The sequence below is a fragment of the Prenolepis imparis genome, unplaced genomic scaffold, assembly GCF_030444845.1.
Source record: "Prenolepis imparis isolate NDT839.2.m4 unplaced genomic scaffold, iyPreImpa1.0 SCAF_6, whole genome shotgun sequence".
Taxonomy (NCBI): domain Eukaryota; kingdom Metazoa; phylum Arthropoda; class Insecta; order Hymenoptera; family Formicidae; genus Prenolepis; species Prenolepis imparis.
In genome coordinates this window covers 2377196-2397483 of record NW_028141164.1, presented here as the reverse complement: position 1 = coordinate 2397483, position 20288 = coordinate 2377196, and the positions used below count along the sequence as shown (strand labels likewise).

General features: G+C 32.1%; 4 protein-coding genes across 5 annotated transcripts; 3 read left to right on the top strand and 1 right to left on the bottom strand.

Annotated features, from left to right (window-relative positions):
* The first annotated feature begins 105 nt into the window (after positions 1-105).
* On the top strand, positions 106-1960 carry LOC145937052 (protein arginine N-methyltransferase 6-like). Of its 2 annotated transcripts, none has more exons than XM_083039841.1 (4): positions 106-519; positions 625-739; positions 1074-1251; positions 1434-1960. In XM_083039841.1, the coding sequence occupies exons 1-4, from the start codon at positions 484-486 to the stop codon at positions 1933-1935; spliced, it is 831 nt and encodes a 276-aa protein (XP_082895967.1). In that variant the 5' UTR covers positions 106-483; the 3' UTR covers positions 1936-1960. The 2 variants fall into 2 exon arrangements, with proteins under 2 accessions (XP_082895967.1, XP_082895966.1); XM_083039840.1 differs by having other exon boundaries at positions 888-1251; positions 1434-1959.
* Positions 1961-2351: 391 nt separating this feature from the next.
* On the top strand, positions 2352-5929 carry Mob4 (MOB kinase activator 4). The gene is made up of 4 exons (XM_083039842.1): positions 2352-2536; positions 3158-3531; positions 3648-3782; positions 3869-5929. The coding sequence occupies exons 1-4, from the start codon at positions 2477-2479 to the stop codon at positions 3963-3965; spliced, it is 666 nt and encodes a 221-aa protein (XP_082895968.1). The 5' UTR covers positions 2352-2476; the 3' UTR covers positions 3966-5929.
* A 299-nt stretch (positions 5930-6228) lies between these two features.
* On the bottom strand, positions 6229-7254 carry Rpp25 (ribonuclease P protein subunit Rpp25). Its single transcript, XM_083039843.1, is given in 4 exon segments — positions 6229-6585; positions 6733-6822; positions 6886-7064; positions 7132-7254. Coding segments are annotated over 4 exon segments (609 nt in total). The 3' UTR covers positions 6229-6368.
* Positions 7255-12553: 5299 nt separating this feature from the next.
* On the top strand, positions 12554-19357 carry LOC145937119 (aromatic-L-amino-acid decarboxylase). Its single transcript, XM_083039988.1, has 14 exons — positions 12554-12660; positions 13888-14120; positions 14410-14523; positions 14920-14971; positions 15058-15128; positions 15220-15462; positions 15983-16108; positions 16194-16432; positions 16762-16936; positions 17035-17200; positions 17448-17500; positions 17579-17775; positions 17876-17953; positions 18493-19357. Exons 2-14 carry the CDS (start codon positions 13920-13922, stop codon positions 18629-18631), a joined length of 1854 nt encoding a protein of 617 aa, XP_082896114.1. The 5' UTR covers positions 12554-12660; positions 13888-13919; the 3' UTR covers positions 18632-19357.
* Positions 19358-20288: the final 931 nt, after the last annotated feature.

Below are 20288 nucleotides of genomic sequence, written 5' to 3'. Positions count from 1 at the left end.
CAATAATATGCTCATTATCTTGCTCTCTATACATTAATAATTAATTATAATGTAATATACAATAATTACGATTGTTACACATGTTTTAATTTTCGAATAATCGTGTGTAAAAAAAATACAATATATATTATTTTCAAAATATTATAAAAAATGTTTATATAATGTGCCAATAAAGTTTTTTTCAATTTCTTGTGATCTATTTATTTTTGCTTGTTCCTAAAATATGAAATTATAATATGAAGTCATGGATCGCGACATTGAGCGACACTGAATAAGGTTGGATAACATCATATCATATGGTATTCTACGTGTGTTTACATTCTCTCGACGGTATATTCGATTTATATATCTTTTTAATTGAGATCGAATATAAAAAACGAAGATTACATAAATAAAAAAATAGCAACAGAAGAAGAAAAGTGGATTATTCTATATAAAATTTTTATTTATAATTTTTATATTGTTTGTATATTTCAATAAATCATGGATCAATATTTTAAAAGTTACGAAGATCTCGACGTAAGTCAAATAAATATAAACATATTACAATTATATAATAATTATATCTATGTAATTATTGTAAATCATTATATTTATGCATTTATTAAATGTATTTATTTATAGATTCATCAATTAATGCTGACCGATAAAACACGTGTTTTAACATACAAGAATGCCATTTTTAATATGAAAGAGAAATTTCAGGATAAGGTAGTGATGGATGTTGGTGCAGGCTCAGGTAAATTATAGCTTATTAAATTTTTGTTATACACAACACAGAGTTACATATATTAATTATTAAAAATATACATATTATATATATTACTTTCCTCGATACAAATTATAACATGTTATGTATTATGATCATATGTATATTTTTTTTGCAGGTATATTATCAATTTTTTGTGCTCAAGTTGGTGCAAAGAAAGTATATGCAGTAGAGGCAAGCATGTTGGCAAAGATTATTGAACAAGTATCGATTGAAAATAATGTACAGGATAAAATTGAAGTAATTCACAGTAAGGTAGAGGACATCCAGCCAAACAGTTTGGAAATAGATATAATTGTTTCAGAATGGATGGGTTTTTATCTAATACACGAAGGAATGTTAGATTCTGTACTTTTTGCTAGAGATAACTTTTTACGAAAAGATGGTTTGTTATTCCCATCCTTAGCAAAATTGTATGTTGCGCCATGCCAATTACCATCTATGTATGAGTTTTGGGATAATGTATGCGGAGTCAGTATGAGGTAATTATATTATTCTTAAATAAAAAAGGAAAAAGAGTAATGGCAACACATATCTAATTTCTATTTAAAAAATACTAATACATTTACTTCTCTTTTTCTCTTTTTTATTCTCTTTTTTTTATATTTATCATTTCAAGAACTATATTTGCTCAACAATGTATTCATTTTTAATTTTTATTTAGATGTATAGGAGAACAGTACAGACAAATCAAATCAATGAAGCCAGAAGTGCTACTTCTACATCAAGATAATCTTTTGTCAGAAGGAAAATTGTTTGCTTGGCTGGATTTAAATTGTATCTCTATAAAGGAAATAGATCTATTAGGTGGAGAGGAATATGTAACAGTATGCGAGAAAGATGGAAAATATCAAGGGATATGCATTTGGTTTACGGTCGAATTCCCAGATGGTTCAGAACTATCTACAGCACCTTTCAATGAGGCAACTCACTGGAAACAAACTGCAATTGTTCTACCTGCAAATATAGAGGTAATAAAAAATGAACCTATCGCCTTTAAATTGAATTTAATGAAAGACACATCGAATCCGAGGCATTACAATATAGAATTAAATTTGTTGGATGCAGAAGAAATAGAACATGATGTTCCGTGTAATTGTTATATGACAAAGTGTATTGTAACAAAAACGTATATGGAGATGGAAAAATCTAATAAAAAATCATAATGTTTAATCAACTGAATGATATATAACAGGAAAAACGTTCTAGTTTATATATTTGCATGTGCTAAAAAATAATAATTTTCTAAATATAAAGAAAAAATATTTAATTGTAATATCTTTATCACCTAGTTTCTTTATAAATTTCTGCATCCTTATCTCTATATAATTATTTAAATTTGTGTAAATTAAATGTTAAGAGAATTTAAATATTTTTAAAAATATTTCTCATTTAAATTTTCCCAGAACTTTTGATTGTATAAAGCTAATCAGTGAAAATAACGATGAGATACTTGTGCGAATTTAAAATTTGGCGCCAAATTTTTAAGATAAATTTGTGTTCGAGATGGCATAATGCGCATGCGTAATTCTTCTAGGGGAAACAGTCTAGGCATCTTTTGATTCGTCTCTTGTGGGATGAAACTTTGGTGAGAAATGAAACAGGGTTCGCGAGATCATCAGCATCTATCGACGAGACTTCGACGAAAAGGTCATCTCCTCGCCTAATCGAGCGTGCACCGGTCAGTCAAGTGCAACAACTGGCAAGATGAAGATGGCGGATGGACCTACGATCTTGCGAAGAAACAGGCCCGGAACGAAGGCAGAGGTTTATTAATTTCATTGAAGAAGCTTTGTATCCGCATCCACAGGCGACATTTGATTGCCAGAATCCGCGTTACGCCGATCATGTCTTCACAGATTTCCTGACACTTCCTTCCTGCTTTGACATTTTCACGATGAAAATCAATGAACTCTGCGAGATAATATATAAACTGAGACACTGTTTACATTACAAGAATAATATTGTCATCTTTTCTCGTAGAGTCGTCTGCACACTTATAAATATCCTTTTCTAAAATGTTTTATGATTGTGTCATATTTTCTCAGCCTCCACCAAAGCATAAGAAAAATATATCAGATTATTTAGTTTCTTCTTTGCGAAATACATTTGTATAAAATTTTAAAATATTGCATATTTTGTTTTTAAAGCGATACAAACCGTTTAATCTCATTTGACATTTTTTGTTCATTGTGACAAATTGGAGTAAAATGTGCGCAGAGCTGTTATTTTATATATAATCTATTTTTATATCATAACGACCTATATAGCAAAGAAGAAATCGATTGTTAAGAACATTGACGTAATTTAATTATTTAAATTTAAACCATTGACGTAATTTAATTATTTTTAACCAGCTTATATGTTCAAAGTTTTATTCTGTTGTAGGACTTCAGCAGGTGGCCTGATGAGCCGTTTGAAGAAATGGATAGCACGCTAGCTGTACAGCAATATATCCAACAAATGATCAGAAGAGATCCATCTAACATTGATTTAATACTTAATATGCCAGAAGCTAATGATGAAGGAGTATGGAAGTACGAACATCTCAGACAATTCTGCATGGAGCTTAATGGTTTGGCAGTGAGATTACAAGAAGAATGTCATCCTGAAACGTGCACACAGATGACAGCTACAGAACAGTGGATATTTTTATGCGCCGCGCATAAAACTCCTAAGGAATGTCCTGCAATTGATTACACTCGGCATACGCTGGACGGAGCGGCGTGTTTACTCAACAGTAACAAATATTTTCCTAGCAGGTAATTTCTTTATATTTCATTTAAAATATATTACAAAATTTATTATATTTCTAAATAAATTTTTTTGTGTAAAAAGAATTTCTAATAAATTTGTAATGTATGAATTCCTTTTTCAGAATCAGCATCAAGGAATCTTCTGTAGCAAAACTAGGTTCCGTCTGCCGTAGGGTTTACAGAATCTTTTCACATGCATACTTTCACCATAGAACAATATTCGATGAATTTGAAAATGAGACTTTTCTTTGTCGCAGGTAATAAATGCAATCTATCGATATTTTCATGCGTCTGGTATACATTGTATTATATTATAAAAAGATAATGTGCTATTTTGTTACAGGTTTACCTCATTTGTGACAAAATATAATCTGATGTCAAAGGACAATTTAATAGTACCTATTATGGAAGGTGATGGTGCAACGGAAAGCGAAGCATAGGACTTAACATTGCGATCATATTGTCCAAAGTCGAATTGCCAGATTTAGTAGGAAAAGTTGATAATTTTCACATAACATTCTAATACTTTATGGCAAATATAAATATGACAAAAGTTTTTGAATAAGGTCAGTAAATTTGCTTTTACTTAAATAGCATAAATTTACAATCTTTTATCTGTCTTTAATATGGTTAGGTCAAATAGAAATTATCTTTGATGACTGTTTTATCAATAGTTGTGCAATTATCGATATATATATATATAGTATTTTCCGTGTTTTTCTAATCTAATCCTTATATTTATTTATCTTTTTAATATTTAAGATCTGAGCAGTGTTTAAAACAGTAGAGAATTCATTAAAACTATCAAATTCTGTAATACATATTATATACAGTAATTTAATCTGTTACACTTTTTATATATGATTATATTGATATTAGTAAAATATATAAACTTTTAATCTTTATGCTATTGAAATTATTAGACACTGGCACACGTTTCACTATATCTCTATATTTTGAATGTAACAATTATACAACTTTTTTTGTAAAAAACAGTATCTTTATATGCTAAATATGTGTAATGCAAAATATATAACTCATTTACACTTAGTTGAATAAGTTAGTATACATATATATATAATATATACAATTGTTTATAAACACTACAATTATGTATAAACAAAATTTTTTATGTGATTACTTCTGTTAAAAAGTTCTATAATATTTTTACAATTTTATTTATCATTAATTATATATAAACATAATGCATTTTGTATGAGAAAAATTAAAATATTTCAGTATGAAAAAGAATTGATGAAATTTTATATTAATTAATTTTATTCTATCTAAAAAGCAGCAAATCTAACTTTGAGAAGTGATATAAATATTAAAGTGGCTTGGTAAAACAAGTTCCAGTTATACAGAAATTTCCAATAAATTGGAAATAAGGTCTTGAATACGTTTGTTATCGATTTGCATAATAAAAATGTGAATTTATATAAACAATTTTACACATTATTATACGAGAATCGTGTTAGTTTAAAGTGAACATAATAACCTACATTATGTAGTTGATATTTGTAAAATGCATTATTTGGAGGAGAGATATAGCGATAAATATGATATGGTATAGAGAAATACTGTTATTTATAATACATATACATTTATTCTATGTAGTAATATCAGTCGCAGAATGTGCTAGGCTTTCCTATCCTGTTATCGACAAAACTTCGTATTATTACAATTAATTGTGGACAGATTGCTCGTTTTATATATATTGAAGTATAAAACTAAGTCGAATCTATAATAACAAAAGAAGTAGAATATTGAAAGAACAAACAGGCGAGTTGTCAATTCGTATAAGATTTTCAAATATGATAACATATCGCTATAAAATTATAGCACGAATCATTTTAAATGAATAACGGTAGGTGATTTTTTTTAAATGGAAAAAATAGCGATTACAAAATCAAATCTTATGATGGTGAACAAAATATGATAACCGATGATAGCGCGATGAATAATATACGTAATTCTCATTTTATAAAAGCAGCGTTTACACACGCATTTATCACGAGATCCTTTTATTATATATTGTAAAATAGTATAAGAGAATTGCATGGAAATTGAATCGTAATTCACATTTGACATACTGGTGTATGCTGTGATGTGAAAGTTGTACTGCCCTTTATACTTCTGATAAATGAGATTCTAAACAAAAGACATTGGTTCTGATAAATTGTTTTGTCATATAGATTCTTTTTCTTACCTGATATATGTAATGGAAAAGATATTGTAACACTGTATATAAAAAATTTGTAAGTACAAAAATTCGAATTATAATGTAATGAATATGACGAGATGTGAAGAATCGATACACTGCAGGAATATATAAATATATATCTCGTGATTGTCCCGTGAAAACTGTTTATGTACTGATAAAAAATAAACTTTCTATATATGATTTGATTTTTATCATTTTCCTTTTTCAATTGTTATCTTAAGTTAACGATAATATTTTTTTAAAATTGTAAACATGGAAATCTGTACATTTTAATTATTACATTTTTGCTTTCACTTTCTACACTTAAAATGAGAGAAAAATATTTGAGTCGCAAACGAAAAAAATTGGAAATTATAAAGTTAAAGAGAAATAAATTAATATTCTAATTATATTAATTTTTTGCGAAGTTGATTTACATCTAATTGTCTATTAAAAAGATCTCATTAAAATCAGATACTGTGAAAATAACGTTTTCTGTTATAAATTCTAAATTCTGTTTTAAATTCTTTTTTTAAGGATCTGTAAATCTATTATTTAAAATTGTATCACCCAAATTTCTTTAGTATCCTTTTTTTAATATCACCCAAATTTTCTATAATATATTAATATATTATGAATATCAAGATATACTTTTTTTACTTTTTTTACTTTTTTTCGAAGATAATTCCGCGTTATTAATCCACTTGTTGTTCCTTTTCTGTCCGATGTTTAATTTTTTTATTATGAATTTGGTGTCGTTGCAAAGTAAATTGTCAACGTTTTTTGTTATTGTTGATTTCAATTCCACTGCTTCTTCCTTCTCTGGAAATGTTCCACAATCGCCAGGTGCTTGATATCTAAAGTCAAAAATGAACAACCAAATTTTCAGAAAAATTAGATACAAATCTCATGTATAATTTTTTTATGAAATTTGAAGGATTATACACACGCGCACGCATACACATACACACATATACATATACGTTTAACTTAATAAGTCTCACCCAAGCTCAGTTGTGTCCTTAATATCTTTTGTCAATAAGATATGAATTTCCGGTATTCGATGAGTCTCAGTAACTACTTCCTTTTCCGATCTGAAATTCAACGAAATTGAATATCGATACTGCGCCCATTGACACTTGTTTTAACAAACTTACTCGACATAACATAATTTTGTGACTTGATGAAGGCCCTTTTGCTTTCTCTTGAAGAGTTCCGCGCAAGAAATGGCTCTTGCCATACCCTGTCCGATCCCGGTCCAGACAACGCTATTATAATTGGGGAATTCCTTCAACGCGTAGTCAAGGACATTTCTAATCTTTGTACCGCCCTTCACCTTTTAAAATATATTTCGTGAATAAAACCATGAATTTCCTAACTCTGAAGGATTCGAGTATACTTACGTGCATCCAGAGAAATTTTTTTGGTAAATTATCTATTGGCACTTTCGTATTTGTCGGCTCTTCTGTCGATTCCTCTTTTCGTTTTAGCCTCTTCTTCAACTTTGATTTTCCCATCTAAAACATAAAGAAAAAATAAAAATTAGTTCTTATATTTCTTATTCATTAAGCGCGCGCGATATGTGTGATGGACATTGGTTGATAATATTTCTTTTGTAATTAATCAAAGGATAACCAATATTAATATTAGTTGAAGAGAATGAGTGAATTATATTCATTGATCGAACTTTATCTGTTTAATAATTAAGCGCTTTAATTTATAATTAAAATTTTAATTATTAAGCTATTTCATATTAAAAGATGAAAGAAGCTGTGAAAAATAAATCGTCTATGGATGATCGTTCATATAAATTTTCGATAAAAAAAAAATCGATTCCGGAATGAATTCCGAAAAAGGATTCGTAGATAAAAATTTTTCATATTATTCAAAGGTGTAGGATGCAACAGCAAAGTGCATCATTGCGACTTAAAATAGATTTTGGCGCAACAATGACGCGAGGAAGGTTTTCTTTTTTTTAAATAAGGTCAGCATAATGCATGTTAGAGGATGTAATTTCAGAAATAGTTGAGCTGTTCTGGAAATCGAAGCGAGCGACGGTGACGTTTAGACATCACGTCTCTCCCTCTCTGTCTCTCTCTTTCTCTCTGCCAGTAGGTCATGGGTTCAGTCACAAGCATCGCAGCTTCGCGTGCCATTCGGAACCATTCATGGAACTTACAGAACGACCTTGTACAGTCGCACGCAGAAATATTTTGCCGATTGTGACGTTTATCTGGGGTTTCCGCGCTCGCAAGAATAAGGATACAGATCGGAGAACGCTGAACGATTTATTTCCGGATTGGAATACATCTGTATCTAATTTTTTGGCTGGGGAAAAATATCGTGTTATATATATTGGATGATTGCAAAAGTTCGTGCCCGATTTGAAGTTATTAATCCATCTATGCAAATCGGGCACGAACTTTTGCAATCATCTAATATATGACAAAATATATAATTATATAATATAATAATATTATATCCAATAAAATAAAATTATTCAATATAATTATCAAAAGATAATTATAAGAATAGTGCTATAAGAGAATATAGCTATACTTTTAATTAGAGGACTTTATATCAAAATTTAATATATTGTAAAGAATATAAAGTAATCAAAAATATTTCAAATTTTAACAAAAATGTATATATGGTAAAATAATATGAAAATTAATCATACAATTGCGGTATGTTTGTAAGAGTAATAGTATTTCTATTATTAAGCTCAATCTTTATCATATAACATAAAAAGATGATATTATAGGGCGCAAATAGAAAATATTAATAGTCAATTATTAGGCATTTAAAAGAAGTGTTCTCTAAGCGAAATAGAGAAAGAAGAAATTATCTATAGTCTATAGTTATATTTTAAGGTATAATTACATAACATTTTAAACAATGTAAATTGTTTTTCTATTAATATAAAACATCTACATTGTAAAATAATGTGTCATTTGTAAATTTATTTGATTGAGAATAGAGCTATGATGAATTTAAATTCAATGCGAAGAATGTTATCACCTGATACCAACGACAAAAAGTCAAATCTTGTTATTTATAGCACAATCCTTCAAAGTAATATATATATATATATGTGTTATAAATTTTTTAGCAGTTGTATCAGTCCCTTCATTGATATGACTGACACCCCTCCGCTTCATTATTTCGTATTCGGGCATGATCCTCGCCAATTAATATCGACGGTACAGGGTGCTGGCATCGAAAGAGAGTCTCGGCTTCTCAGGAGGAGAAGGGAAAAAAAAATATATATATATAATTCATCGGAATTCCTGAGCGTATCGCGATGGAAAAAGCATCCTCTCCGTCAACGTTGGAGAGAAAGAGAGATCGCCGGATGGAAAGTCCCATCAATATTTTCCAATCAACATTCGATTGCCAGCGATATACGCCGACCCCGGTGTTGGTGCGGCCTCGTTCCCGCGGAGAAAACCCGCAAGGATGGGGAAAAGGGGGCAAGGGGGCAAGATGCGGGGGCGCAAGAGGGTTCAAAGTGTAGGCGTATGTGGTAGTGGTATTCGTGGCATAGCCCGCATAGCGTCGCAACGCCCCGACGCCATATTGCATTATTAAGCACCCCCGCTGGTCGGGGTACCCTCCCCTCTTTCCCGTTCCGACATTCCAGTATTATGAACGTTTTTATCCCTAAAGGGCGTGAGCAAAAGGACTGACTCCCTGTCGTCGGCCTGCGATCACTGATCCGGGGTTCGTTGCACCCCCTCCCCTCCTCCGAGAGAAAACCTACCCTTGTAACACCCTTGTCACGTCACGTGTCCTTTGAAATTAGAAAAACATCGAAGGGCACGCGTAGAGTTTACGCAAGTCCTCGATTTTGAATTTATTAATGAGATGGTGAATCTAAGAATAATGCTTGTTTTTATATATTATAAATCGAATTATTTAATTCGTGTGAAAGACGTTATTTTTACTTAAACAAAAAAAATTGTTTTTATATCTATAATTATATATATTATAAAAGGTATGCTTATTTTCCGAGAAATGACTTGTGCCAACAGTTCGAGTTAATTAATTCCGTGTTAATGATCATCTCTTTCTAAATTGAGGTGACACGTAATATAAACGCGGACAAAGAAAATTCAATTAACTAGAATTCGCGCTAATTGGTGACCTAAATAAATATGCTGGAGCATATCTATTAGGTGACCAATCTATTTGGTCACCTGATAGATGACTATATCTATTCAATTGGATCAATTAATCGTTAAAAAGATGTAATTTCATTAAAAGTTTTTAAAAAATCAAAACAAAAAATGTTTTATTCAGATACCAGAATATATTAATTATAAAACATCTTTGAATATTTTTTTAAAAGATGTATTAAATTTTGTCCAGCAGTGTTTTCACTGTGTTAGAATTTTTAGGAGAAAACAGAAAAAGAAAAGAGAAAAATATAAAGGCAACTCTTTGGGAAAATATTGAATATCTCTTTTTAATGTTAATATGATTCCATTATTGCAATAAGTATAACCATGTGATTGACACTAGAAAATATTTATATCAATTCCATTCATCAATATCACCGCATTATGGATCGTTTCGTCGTAATCGATAAATATTCCTTAATCCTTTTAAATTAATCCGTTCGAGCTTTCCTCGAGCTATAATCACCACGCAAATTGACTCGACAAATGCGGCCATCATCGCGGCAGCTAATTTCAGCAGCACAGAACATGAGGGATCTTATTTCGATGATGATTCGAACCGCCTGCCTTTCGAAAGGTAGCGCGTTTTGCAATATCTTGAGCCCACGGATTCTTTAACGCAGGGAAGGCAGGAGAGCTCAAGGGTTTTCCGAACATCTCGCGTACTTCGCTCTCGGTTTCCTTCTAAGCGAGAATCAGTTGGCGTCTTCTGCGACTGGCACTCTCTTAACGATGCCTGCTTACGTAACCTCCCTTTTTCCATCTTAATAAACCACGAGAACGCTAGCATCCAATTTACTTCGAGTGAACGAGGCATCTGTACTGGGTGTCTCGAATTATCGTATGTCTCGTTGATAAATCACAGATCCTTCGATTTGAAATCAATTTCTTCCCGGTCAAAATATTTTCTGAATCATTAGTGAGAAAAAATTGTTTTCAAAAGTTTTTTCCAAGTTAAATTAATTCAAATTAAGGAAAAGAACAAACAAATATGTACAGTACCGGCCAAAATTATATCACCTTTTGATTTTTTCAGCATAACTTGTGTTAAAGTGCACGGATCTCTACACGAATCATAACATATTTTGAAGGACGGTATAACATATATTGAATTATAATTCAATGTTATACCAACCTTCAAAACATGTTATGATTTGATAGAGATCCGTGCACGGATCTCTACACGAATCATAACATATTTTGAAGGACGGTATAACATATATTGAATTATAATTCAATGTTATACCAACCTTCAAAACATGTTATGATTTGATAGAGATCCGTGCACTTTAAAACAAGTTATGCTGAAAAAATCAAAAGGTGATATAATTTTGGCCGGTACTGTATAAAACAAATATATATATAAAATAATATTTTTTAAGTTAATATCAAATTGACTTTATTCTAAGGTTTTAATTTGAAGCTAAACTACGAAAAGACATACGTAACGTTAAATATTCGAAAATTGTGCGAGATAAATAATAAGTTTTCTCTCTACACACATTTCTTATCAAGGATAAATCGACTTTAAATTGACCAAAGAATTTATTTAAAGTTTAAAAGATCACCCAGTGTTTTTTCCAGATATTCTGAATAGATGGATCGGGTCTCCGTCACCGATTTCCAGAAATTTTCCCATTGAGACGGAAGGGAGCCGGAACAATTCCAACAATTATTTAAGTATTTCTAACTCTATCACATCGCAAAATAAGATTCTTCATTATGGAAAGTTCCTTCCATCAATGTTTTCTGATTTTCGTCTTTTTATCTTTATTCAGAATATTTTTCCCGAATCTGTTAAATATCGCATGTTTGTCTTATCGCAATAATTTTAATGATCAATTAATGATGAAATCTTAAAAAAGACAAAGATTCGTACATATATGCTTGACACAAATTTTATGTATGAAAAGAAATAAAAATATATTTATATTGGAAAGAATACGTATAATATTTGTTCTACTTGTTACTAGTAAGATTAAAGTATCTTTTACATAATATTTATTGTCTTTTAATTATTTTGATATTTTCCATGTTAAGTCATTATGTGAGCTTCATATTTCACAAAATTTATGAAAATATAAATTTCAATTTAGATGCGAATACATTTCTTTCCCCCTATTAAGGAAAATTAGATTAATTTATTTTACATATTTTCTCAATATACAAAATAAATTACTCTAGCATCCATTAAAAGTACAATCTACGATCAGAATAAAAAATTGAAAACATAGTTAATAGGCTTTCCTTTTTGTCGTCTGCCTCTTCACGTCCTTAATGAAATAATTATCGCCAAATATTTCATAAAACTATGAAAGAAAGTAATGTTTCTTCTCCTTTTTGTGTGTGCGTATGCAAATCATTTAATCTCTCTGCAAGTAATTTCGCATAATTTTCATATAAAAATTCCTTCAGAGGGTTGATCTTATGATCTTTGGCCAAATCCAAGGGGCGCATACATAAGCGACACGAGTAATTGTGTTGGGGCGGGTGTGGAAAGCCAACGCGGGGCGCACGTCTTTTCACGAAATGGCGAAGAAGTCCTGCCGAAGAAGGATGCGTTTGCGCAGGACTCGCCGATGGAATTTTGCGCCCTGGATGCCCCCGACATATATCCGTCGTGGATGGCGAAGTATCCCGGATTGTTCAGTTCAGTTCAGTCGTCATCCGATCCGACGACGTAAGCTCGAGTCGGTGTATCAAACCCGATTCTATCACGTCGTATCATCACGTCATTGCTATCAGCAACAGGTAGGAGAATGCAAAACGCGTACGCACAAGGCAACCGCGAATTTTGAGATCACGAGTGCGCGAAAGTGACAGTTGCGAGAGCGATTCGTCGTGAAAAAAATATTAATCCAATCATTTTCAGCTTGAAATTGTTAGGTCAGTTGTTAACTATGTCGAGAATATGTGTGAACGTGTAAAAACGGAGGTATCAAGCTCGATTTTTTTCATCTAGATCGATTAAGTGACCAGATTTCGAAGGCCGCATTTTAAAAGCTTTGTTTGCATCTATGATTTTCTCTATTTTATATAAGAAAATTTATTTTATAATAGAAAAATAAAATTTGACCACAATAAGCTGCAAATGTAATGTCGCGATGCAGTTGGTGTCAATTGATTCGCGATGCTCTTATTTATATAAGGAAATATTAATAATGAGATATTCTTTTACATTAGTTGGATTGTAAAAAAATTACGTTTTCGGCAAGTATAACGAAACAATTTAGCATTATTAAAATATGTAGACTGATATACATATACCTATAAGATACATATATAATGTATTAAAATAAACATTAAATTATAATCGATATATCGCGGCAATGAAAGTAACGCTGTTATTTTTTTGTTATTTGAATAACGCTGTTATTGTTATAGAAAAATTAATTACAGTCGAATTGTACGAATTGTTGAAATACTTTACTAAATACCTTTTAACGACAATCTTTCCTAAACGAATTTGTGTATTTCAAGTTTCTCTTTCTTTATTTATAAAGATAAAATAATAAAAGTAATGAGAGAAAAAAAGCAAAAAAAGAAGAGAAATACAATCTTTTAATAAATAATAATTTTAATATAAAATTCTGTGTATATATATGTATGTACTATGTCAGATTTAAATAACTATTACTGATAAGTAGCTAAAATATTTAGAATTTATATAATAAAATGTTACAAATAATAAGATCAACAGAAAGCATTTGACAAACGAGGTGCTTAAAGATATTTCTCTGTAAAATGTTAAATTTAGATTATTAATTTAAAAGAAAAAGTTTAATATGTCAAAAATTATCATAAATAAAATAATTATGTCAATAAAAATATACAAAAAAATACACAAGAAAAATATACGAAAATTGAAGATAAAATCATTTTAGAGAAATATGAGAGAGAGAGAGAGAGAGAGAGGTAAAAGCAATTATATTGTTTTGGAAGAAACTGAAATTTCAATGTCTTCAATTCAATGCAAAGGGATCACCGAATTGAGCTCGCAATAAGTCGTTATGGACATCGAAGAGTTCCGCGTCCGCGGTAAGGAAATGATAGATTACATCTGCGACTTCATGAGCAATATCCACACCAGAAGAGTCACGCCGGACGTCGGTCCTGGCTATCTTAGGCCTCTACTGCCGTCGGGACCGCCGAATGACCCGGAATCATGGGACGAGATTATGAAGGATGTGGAATCGAAGATTATGCCAGGCGTGAGTATTCGCGAGATCCGGAAGGAATCACAACTAATAAGTTACGAATATCAGAAATATTCTAAATAGCCAAACTATCGCGATATCTAGTTTCGATCAGAATCGCTTATAGAACTTTTCTTGATTGAATTTTCTTTATATTAAATGATTAAAATTGGATATTGTAATTTTCACATTAAAAAAAGAAAAGTATTTCAAAATTTTTGTGCGTATGAAAAACATTTATTATAATGATTATAAGAAAAAATGGGGGGGTTTCTACGTTCTACGCACATAAACTATTTTTCAGATCACGCATTGGCAGCATCCAAGGTTTCACGCCTACTTCCCGGCGGGAAATTCCTTTCCCTCTATTCTCGGTGATATGCTGTCGGATGCGATAGGCTGCATTGGATTTTCTTGGGTGAGTGAAAAATCTCTTCAAGTAGTTTAAGAAGCTATAAGTAAATATTCTAGGCAAAGCTATAATTAGACAAACAAATCGCGTGGCTTGACGCGGCGATCAGAGATTGTATTATTTGAAATAGATGTATTGAAAATAAAAATATAAAATGTAAAATGCCTATTTTGTATTTTGCATTTTCAAATGGAAAGCTTCCAATTATTTTACATTTTCTATTTTAAATGGGTTTGAACATCCATTTTGCCCATCCCTGGCGGCGATAAAGTGGCGATCTGAAGCCAATTCGACTTTCTCGCAAATCTCAATTTCTCATCTGATCTTGCATCAAATCCGTATGACGAATCGCCTGCAATTATTTACTTGATCTCTCCCAAAATAGAACCTTATTTGTCTTAGGCGGCCAGTCCGGCCTGCACGGAATTGGAGACGATAGTCTGCGACTGGTTCGGTAATTCCCCCTTGTGATATTTTGTTAAAACGATTTTGTGAATGATCGATTTACACGGAGTAATGCATCATCTTTCTGAATTGTAGGCAAGGCGATTGGATTACCAACGGATTTCCTGTACTTTAGCGAAGGCAGTAAAGGTGGAGGCGTTATAGAGGTGCGCGAAAGATAATAAGAATATTCAAAACGAACAACAAGCTGTAGGTCGTTGTCGAGAGAACACTTTATGTGGATCATCCTGTACACAGGGTTCGGCATCGGAATGCATTCTCGTGTGCATGCTGGCTGCACGAGCGCAAGCAATTGCGAGACTCAAGGAATCTTCAGCACATGCACATTTGGACGAGACCGCGCTGCTCGGGAAGCTGATGGCATATTGCAGCCGGGAAAGTCATAGTTCCGTCGAGAAGGACGCTATGATATGTTTCGTGAAATTGCGTATCCTCGAGCCGGACGAGAAGAGCGTACTTCGCGGGGAGACCTTGCGACAAGTGCGTATAAATAAATCGTAACTATGTTCTTCAAAAATCCATGTAGGCATAAATTAATTATAATACAATATTTTGCATATAATTTATGGGAAATTATATATAATGAAAAATTATGCAATAATTATCATATCCAACATAATTTTCAAACGATGTAAATATATTGTACTACTTAAAATTAGCAGAATACACTGAGAGAATTTTCTCTTAGAATTTACCCTGAAAATCATGGTAATCGTGGGACAATATGGTATGGAAAGAATTTTATGAAAATTTTTCTGATTAATATTTATCACAATACAAATAATAATATCTGTTACAATAAAATATAAAATATGTTTGATTAATTTTATTAAACTGCATAGTAAAATTAATGATTTTCAGGGTAAATTCTAAAAGAAAATTCTCTCTGTGTAGAATTATATAAATTCGTAAATATTTTCATTACTTTTCCGCTCAAATCGTATAATTGATTTAATAACTTATTATTGATTTCATATAATGCATTCTGATTAATTGATAGGCGATCGAAAGTGACGCAGCCGAAGGCTATGTTCCCTTTTTCGTCTCAACAACCCTCGGCACAACCGCCTGTTGTTCGTTCGATAATCTTAAGGAAATTGGACCGGTTTGTAAAAAATATCCAGGGGTGCGTGTCAAAAATTATCTATACTTGTGAGAAAGATTATTATTAACTGTTTAATTCGTCTTTTTAATTGAGAATTCTATTGTAGATCTGGCTCCACGTGGACGCCGCTTATGCCGGAAATGCTTTCATCTGTCCAGAATTGAAATATCTTATGGCTGGAGTCGAATACGCCGATTCCTTCAATACCAATACCAACAAATTTCTATTGACAAATTTCGATTGTTCCTGCCTCTGGGTTCGCGACAGATTTAAGCTTACCAGCGCGCTCGTCGTGGATCCGCTGTATCTTCAGCACACACACGCGGACACGGCTATAGATTATCGGTTATATTACAATCAATTAATTTAACAAAACTTCCAAAGTCACTATTATATCATATTTAAAAAAAAAAAAAAAAATTGTTACTTCACTGTGATTTTATTTTCATTCTATTATTAAAATTGATCGATAACACAACCAATTCTAATGTCATTACATTTAGTTATTATTGTATTTCATTTTAATTATAATTGATATCTTTAGAGAATAGATATCGATCCATAATAGAACGCTAAAAATACTTTACACTAATAATAATATTTTAATAATTGAAGACTAAATAATTATACTGACAAATTTTTAGTATTGTAAATGCTGTTACATACTGTTACAGACACTGGAGTATAGCACTGAGTAGACGATTTCGCTCATTAAAATTATGGTTCGTAATGAGAAGCTACGGGATATCCGGGCTACAAGGCTATATCCGAAATCACGTCAAACTTGCAAAAAGATTCGAGACACTCGTTAGAAAAGATTCTAGATTCGAAGTTTGCAATGAAGTCGTGGTAAGAGAATATTTCTTTAGTAAATCATATACTTATGTATTCGTTATATATACACATTATATTCACATCATCATATTTGTATATTATATTTATCATAGCTGGGCTTGGTATGTTTTCGCGCCAAAGGCAGCGATAAACTGAATCAGAAATTATTGAGCACGATTAATGATTCGGGAAAGATGCATATGATTCCGGCGCGAGTAAATCAACGTTACACGATACGTTTTGCACTCGCTGCGCCTAATGCAACTGCCAGAGATGTTGGTAAATTATTTTTACACTCGTCTTCTTAGGTTCTCTGAGACATTAAATCTTTAAATTTTTCTAAATAAAAATTTTCTTTAGAAATTTTGTATTTCAATTGACATTTTTGTAAAAATGATGAAAGAATATCTTAGCGTGAATGTTTTATTTACATATTTATTTTCTGGATTTTGTTATATTTTGTGTTTAAAGAAATGCATGGATCGTTATCTTGAATTAATTCTACAAATTATAATTCTTGTTTAAGACATGGCTTGGAACATTATAACGGACTATCTATCCGAATTATTGGAAGTCAACGTAAGTTGGAATATGATTATTTTAATATATTATGAAAGAAAGATTTTTATATATCTTTACTGCGTATTTATACGTCAGGAGGTAATGGACGAGCTAGCGGATATTCGCGAGAAGAAAAGAAAGGCTACTTTGGAACAGAGGAGATCCTTCTTCGTACGTATGGTGTCTGATCCTGCGATTCAGCCAGGATTCACAAAGACTCCGAACAGGACAGGAGCTAAGCTCGACACGCAGGCAACGATCGGTGGTATCGGATCAAACACTCAATCCGGAGCGTAAGATGATTACATTAATTTTTTATTATGATTTGCTAGATTAAATTCTCTGATTATGCATATATAATCAGAAGAAATATTAAACTTCCTTTATTTTCAGAAAATCTTGGATATCTTGGCCGCTTGCTTATCTCATGCAAGCGAAAGAAGCTGCTGATACCAGCGAATTATCACTCAGGTATATTCTCTTTCTCTCATTATATAAATCTTAGAATCGAACACATTGATATTAAAATTTGTTGGTTGTCACATTAAAAAAATCTTGTACAAATCTAACGCTATAAAACAAATTGCATTATCGTATGAACGGTAATGCAACGTAATACTTCACCTTCCGGTATCGATATCTCGTCTGCCACTATTATACACAGGGACAAATAGTGTCTTTCCCCTTATCGTCGCTATTATATCGACCGCTACTATAATGACATTTGACTCCATTGAAAATACGAGTCCAATACAGAATGGTTCAAAGAGTATTGAGACCGAAACGCGACGTTATCTATGTTTAGACCGTTTCAACCGACTCTTCTTTTCTCATCTAATATGGTAACTTTGATCTATCCCTTGTTTTAATTCTCTTATTTAATTTAAACATGAAAAAAGGTGACAACAATAGTGAAAAATTTGCAGGAGTTACATTTTATCGATTATCACTGTATATATGTTATCTAATGTCTTATCTTTATCACATCTTCTTGGATTCTGTGCGCACAGGTTTCGCCACTTGGACACTATGGTGCGCCTGAAGACTGGCGGTACCGGAAGTCGTCGCGGCAGCAGTAACGGATGCAGTCCAGATCCGTCCCCGTCCGCTTCGCCCTCGCGCGGCAGGTCACCCAATGGCAGGGCGTAATTTGCGTTATATCGATTTTTTTTTCTTCGCGAGGAGTTCTTTTAAACGTATGTCAATCGCGATGACTCCTCGTGATCCGAAATCCTGTTGCGCGCTCCAAGAAGACGGAGAAGAAATCTGCTAGCTAACAATTTACATCGGGAATTGAGATACTGCCGAAATCTCGACATCTTAAAGCCCACCTTAGACAACTTACACACAATTTGGGAAATAATTCTTTCTATAATTTTATGTATAGAATTGTAAATATAATTATAAGAAAAAATCTCACGTTAAAACTAATCTCAGATTTTAATTATACATGAGCGTCAGATTCTTTGAAACCATGTAGAAGTTATTTAATTCTTTGTTATCTGTCCTTTCGGGACGTTGCTAACTAATTATAATTATATATAATTAAAATTATAAATCATGAATTACGATTATTAAATCTGTTTATTGTTGTAAATTCTTAAAGCATTTTTTTCATAAAAAATTGTATTTTAGTATTTAATCAATGTATTTTAATCTTATGTGATTTTGATCTTGCAAATATGTTATTCATTGCTCGATATCAAATTATATATATAGAATGTTGCCTCAAATTCTATCGCGAATTATAGATAAATGGGCTAAAATGGGCTTAAACGGAGAACAAACTCTGCGCGAAATTGCTCACTGAAGGATATAATCAATGAGATATAGCCGAAATCGCCCCATGGTATGTTTGATTCGATAAGAAATTAAAAATTGAATAGAAATTAAATACGTTTCAGTCTCAATTGTGTCATTTTTTTCAAAAAAAATCCCTTGATATCATCAATATTATGAATGTACATATCAAAAAATTTGCTCGATATAATCAATCAGCTAAAAAAGTTTAAAAGAAATTGATGACATTACAGGACAAAATTTAATAACTTAACTTTTGACGAGAAAATTTTATCGCGATAATGAAAATGAAATATTTTTAAAATTTTCGTTAATCTCGAAAAAAAAAACAAAGAGAAAGAGAAATTCTTACAATTTAAAACTATTTATAACAGAAAAATTACGAGTGCCTCGATGTGTTGTTTTGTCAGAAAAATATCGATTCCAAACCAGTTAAAAAAAAAATCATATGAGAAACGTGGGCATTTAGTAGGTAACTCTGCGACAGCCCGTGTATATCGGCAATTTCAGGTTCGCCAATTTCGTCGAAATCGCCATTATAATACATGCGCAAAAAGGCTGGCTGTCGACCAACACGAACTCAATTTAATTACTTCTCACGCGTTCACGGGCATCGAAGCTCTCTACCGGGATCCGATGAGGGGGGGGGGGGGATCCAATTCGAAAAACGGCGGATGCGAGTAGATCATGCGTGAAGGTGGCGATGAGAAAACGAGCAGTGGTCGATGTATGTGTGTGTATATTACGAAGATTGACCGGTGACCTGTCACCGCTTCTACAGGGTGTATTGTAAATGTAGGTGAAGAGTAAATGGCTATTAATAAAACGATGGGAGAGACGGGGGCAGGTGGGTGAGAACTTACCCCCTATGCGCGCAAGCACGATACACCTGTGTATGGGGCGCTTATTCAAACGGCGACCCCGCTATATAGAGACACCACAACCATTGATGCTGGGCTTGCTACATCGGCTTTCGCGAATTTTCGCATTCTATTTGCATCGCGCG